Genomic DNA, 3,318 nt, shown 5'->3' with positions numbered 1-3,318 from the left:
CCCAGCCGGCCCCCATGAACGGGCTGAGCCCCTACGGCGGCATGAACCCCTGCCTGAGCCCCATGGCCTACACCCAGTCCAACCTCGGCAGGACACGGGACGCTAAGTCCTTCAAGCGGACCTACCCCCACGCCAAGCCGCCCTACTCCTACATCTCCCTCATCACCATGGCCATCCAGCAGGCACCCAGCAAGATGCTGACGCTGAGTGAGATCTACCAGTGGATCATGGACCTTTTCCCCTACTACCGACAGAACCAGCAGCGCTGGCAGAACAGCATCCGCCACTCGCTCTCTTTCAATGACTGTTTCGTCAAGGTGGCCCGCTCCCCCGACAAGCCCGGCAAGGGCTCTTATTGGACCCTGCACCCCGACTCCGGCAACATGTTTGAAAATGGCTGTTACCTCCGCCGGCAAAAGCGCTTCAAGTGCGAGAAGCCGGCGAACAGTAAAGCCACTCAGGAGGGTAGGAAAGATCAGGCCGGGGCCTCTAGTTCAAGCTCCAACTCCCCCCTGCACAGAGGCCACAACAAACCCGCACAGCTGGACACCACCACCTCTCTCTCCAGCTCCAACCCGTCCACCAGCCCCCAGTCTATGGACCACAGTGGATCAAGCACGGAGCTAAAGACGTCGGCCTCGGCCGCCTCCTCCACCATCAGCTCTGTACCCACCTTGGCCTCCGTCCCACACCCCCCTCACTCCTTAGCCCACGAACCTCAGCTCCACCTCAAGGGCGATCCCCACTACTCCTTCAACCACCCATTTTCCATCAACAACCTCATGTCCTCCTCGGAGCAGCAGCACAAGCTGGACTTCAAAGCCTATGAGCAGGCGCTGCAATATTCCTCCTACGGGGCCAGCATCCCCGGCGAGCTGCCCCTGGGCAGCGCCTCCATGGCTGGCCGGAGCAGCATCGAGCCCTCGGCCCTAGAGCCCTCCTACTACCAAGGTGTGTATTCCAGACCCGTGCTAAACACCTCCTAGCTGTGCAACCCCCGCCACCAGGGCCGAGACCCCTCCTCCCCTTCCTGGCTTCTCTCTCCGCTTTCCCTGAGACAAACCAAGGTGTTTCTGCACGCTGCGTGCAAAGGACTGTTACTTTTAAATTGTCTCTCAACGCGTTGTGTGTTATGATCCACCACGACCTCCTGCAAAGCCGGCCGCATCCCGCTTGTACATACTCCCTCCAGCCCCTGCCGCCCAGCCCCTCTCCCCGGAGACCTCCCCAGCCTATGCAGGGTGTTATTAAAAAGAAGAAAAAAATGTTGAGCTTGTAAACTACTTGTTTGTGCTTTCCGCCCCCTCGTCTCCCTCCCTTATGTGTTCTATAATCTCATGTAAGTTTACAGGTATGTGGCAATACTTTAACAATACGGAGATGAAGAAGAGAGTAGACATTTAAGACTTTTTTTTAATTAAAAAGGCTTTGAAGGACAATACTGCTGTGAAGTAGCAAAACACTAAGAGAATCTCTAAGCAACAAGAGGACTATTTACTTTCTCGGATCATCCTTTTGATACTTGCAAAATAAACCTTCGGCTACTACAACCCGCATAAACCCGGATACTGCGGGCCGGATCCTGCACTCTCGAGGGGACCAACTGGAGCTTTGGAGTGCAGGATGCGACCCTTGTCTTTTTCCAAGTGTTACCTGTTTTGGGATGTAATATAAAGTTACAAGAGGTCACAGCCAGTCGGATTTTTTTTTCCTTCCCATCTGTTACTGAAGATTCTAGTTCATCAGGAACTCTCATCAACATGTGAATGACATACTTATTTAATTTGTCTTCATTGTGTACCAGCTAGAACTGTGTATCTATAACCAGGTTATTTTCCCCCTCCCCTAGGAAACATTGACTATTACACTGATGCAAGGAAAAGAGGACAGCTCTGTCTCTCCCCCCTTTTCAAACTTGTCTAATATTTTTTTGTGGCCGTTTAATTATTGCCATCGTTAGCTTATTTCATCCAGTGTTATTGCACTTTCCACAGTTTTACACGGTGTTAGCATAGCCAGACGGGTTTTATTATTATTCCTGTTCGCTGTTTCAATGTTCTTAATTTATTGCATGGTTTATATTGTTTTCTTTCTTTACAGCTGGAAATTGCTTTAAATGACCGTAAAAAAATAATTACACGTGAATTTAAGAAATTTTGTTAATTTTATAAATGTGATTGTAATTGAAAAAATATTTTGATTTAAAACGATAACTGAGAATTTAATGCGTGAAGTATGTTTTTGATTATTTGCAGTTAAGGACTTTAAATAAATCAAATGTTATCAATTAAATACTTCTGCTATTTTCTTACAAAATTTCTGGGGCGGGTTACGGAGGACGAAGCCGTGTGCAAGAAAATAAAAACGTAGCGCTTAAATGTGGATATGAAGAGGAAAGATTTGCACGGCCAGGCTTGTGCAAAGGGAAGGCGGGGGATGCGCCCGCAGGGTGTGTTTGTGGGCGCTGCGATGCCACCGGCCTGTGAGGCTGTGTGTGTGTGTGGTGGTGTCCTTTTTTTTTTTCCCCAAATTCACTGTGCTGGGATATGTTGAGGGATGGCAGGAAAAAGCATCCCGAGGCGATGTAACCTCCTCGGTGTTTTGCGGCCAGAGACGGCGAGCCAGACTCGGCGTTTCCCCGCCGGACGGGACGACGCCCACTGGGAGCATCCCTAGGGCGGATCCACGCCGCTGCGGGCCGCTGGAAAGGCCCAGACCCCGTTTTGTAGTTCTGGCTCGGAACCGTCCGTCGGAACGACACCAGCAGCCGCGCTGGAGAGCTCTGGTCCCCAGCAACAGACGTTGTCGGGGGAGGAGAGTTTAAGTGTGAATGATTTCGCTGTGCCGAGCCCTGTTCGTGCACGGCCGCCAAATAAAAGAACCGTGTAATTCTCGTAATTATCACATAATTGCCCCCTGCTTGGTTAGGGACAGCGGCGACAAACTAAATTAAGGCTCGATTTAGAAAAAAAAGCCGAGCCAGCGTCCCAGAAATCTCACCACATTCCTCCAGCACTACCACCCAGCGAAAAACGGGAGGAAAAAAAAAGTCTTGGGAGAGCCCCTCTGCTTTTCGAGTGTGGCCGGATCAGCGATGATCCGGGTCGGAGATGCGCGCAGGGCTCTCCCGGCGACACGGAGCTGTCTCCCGCGTCATGTTGTGCGGGTGCTCTTGGTCGGGCGGGCATTTACTGCAGGTCCCCCCCGGCTACCTCATGCAGGTCCTGCAGCAGGGGGGAGGGGGTTCTGTCCCTGTCGCCGTGTGCGGCCGGTTACCCCATGGCCCGACTGTGTGGCACCTTCGCCTCCAAAAGGCCC

At 52.0% G+C, this 3,318-nt stretch overlaps 1 protein-coding gene across 1 annotated transcript in view; it reads left to right on the top strand.

Moving 5' to 3' along the window:
* The window catches only part of FOXA1 (forkhead box A1), a 4,996-nt gene extending 3,043 nt beyond the window's left edge, over window positions 1-1,953 (top strand). The window contains exon 3 of the mRNA XM_008639760.2: window positions 6-1,953. Within this exon, the coding sequence (XP_008637982.1) occupies window positions 6-986 (981 nt within the window). The 3' untranslated portion in view covers window positions 987-1,953. The remainder of the gene's footprint in view (window positions 1-5) is intronic.
* The last annotated feature ends 1,365 nt before the right edge of the window (window positions 1,954-3,318 follow it).

The sequence above is a fragment of the Corvus brachyrhynchos genome, unplaced genomic scaffold (assembly GCF_000691975.1).
Source record: "Corvus brachyrhynchos isolate BGI_N302 unplaced genomic scaffold, ASM69197v1 scaffold115, whole genome shotgun sequence".
NCBI classification, from domain to species: domain Eukaryota; kingdom Metazoa; phylum Chordata; class Aves; order Passeriformes; family Corvidae; genus Corvus; species Corvus brachyrhynchos.
Note: the sequence above shows the minus strand (reverse complement) of the source record. Positions and strands in the feature narration are given on the sequence as shown.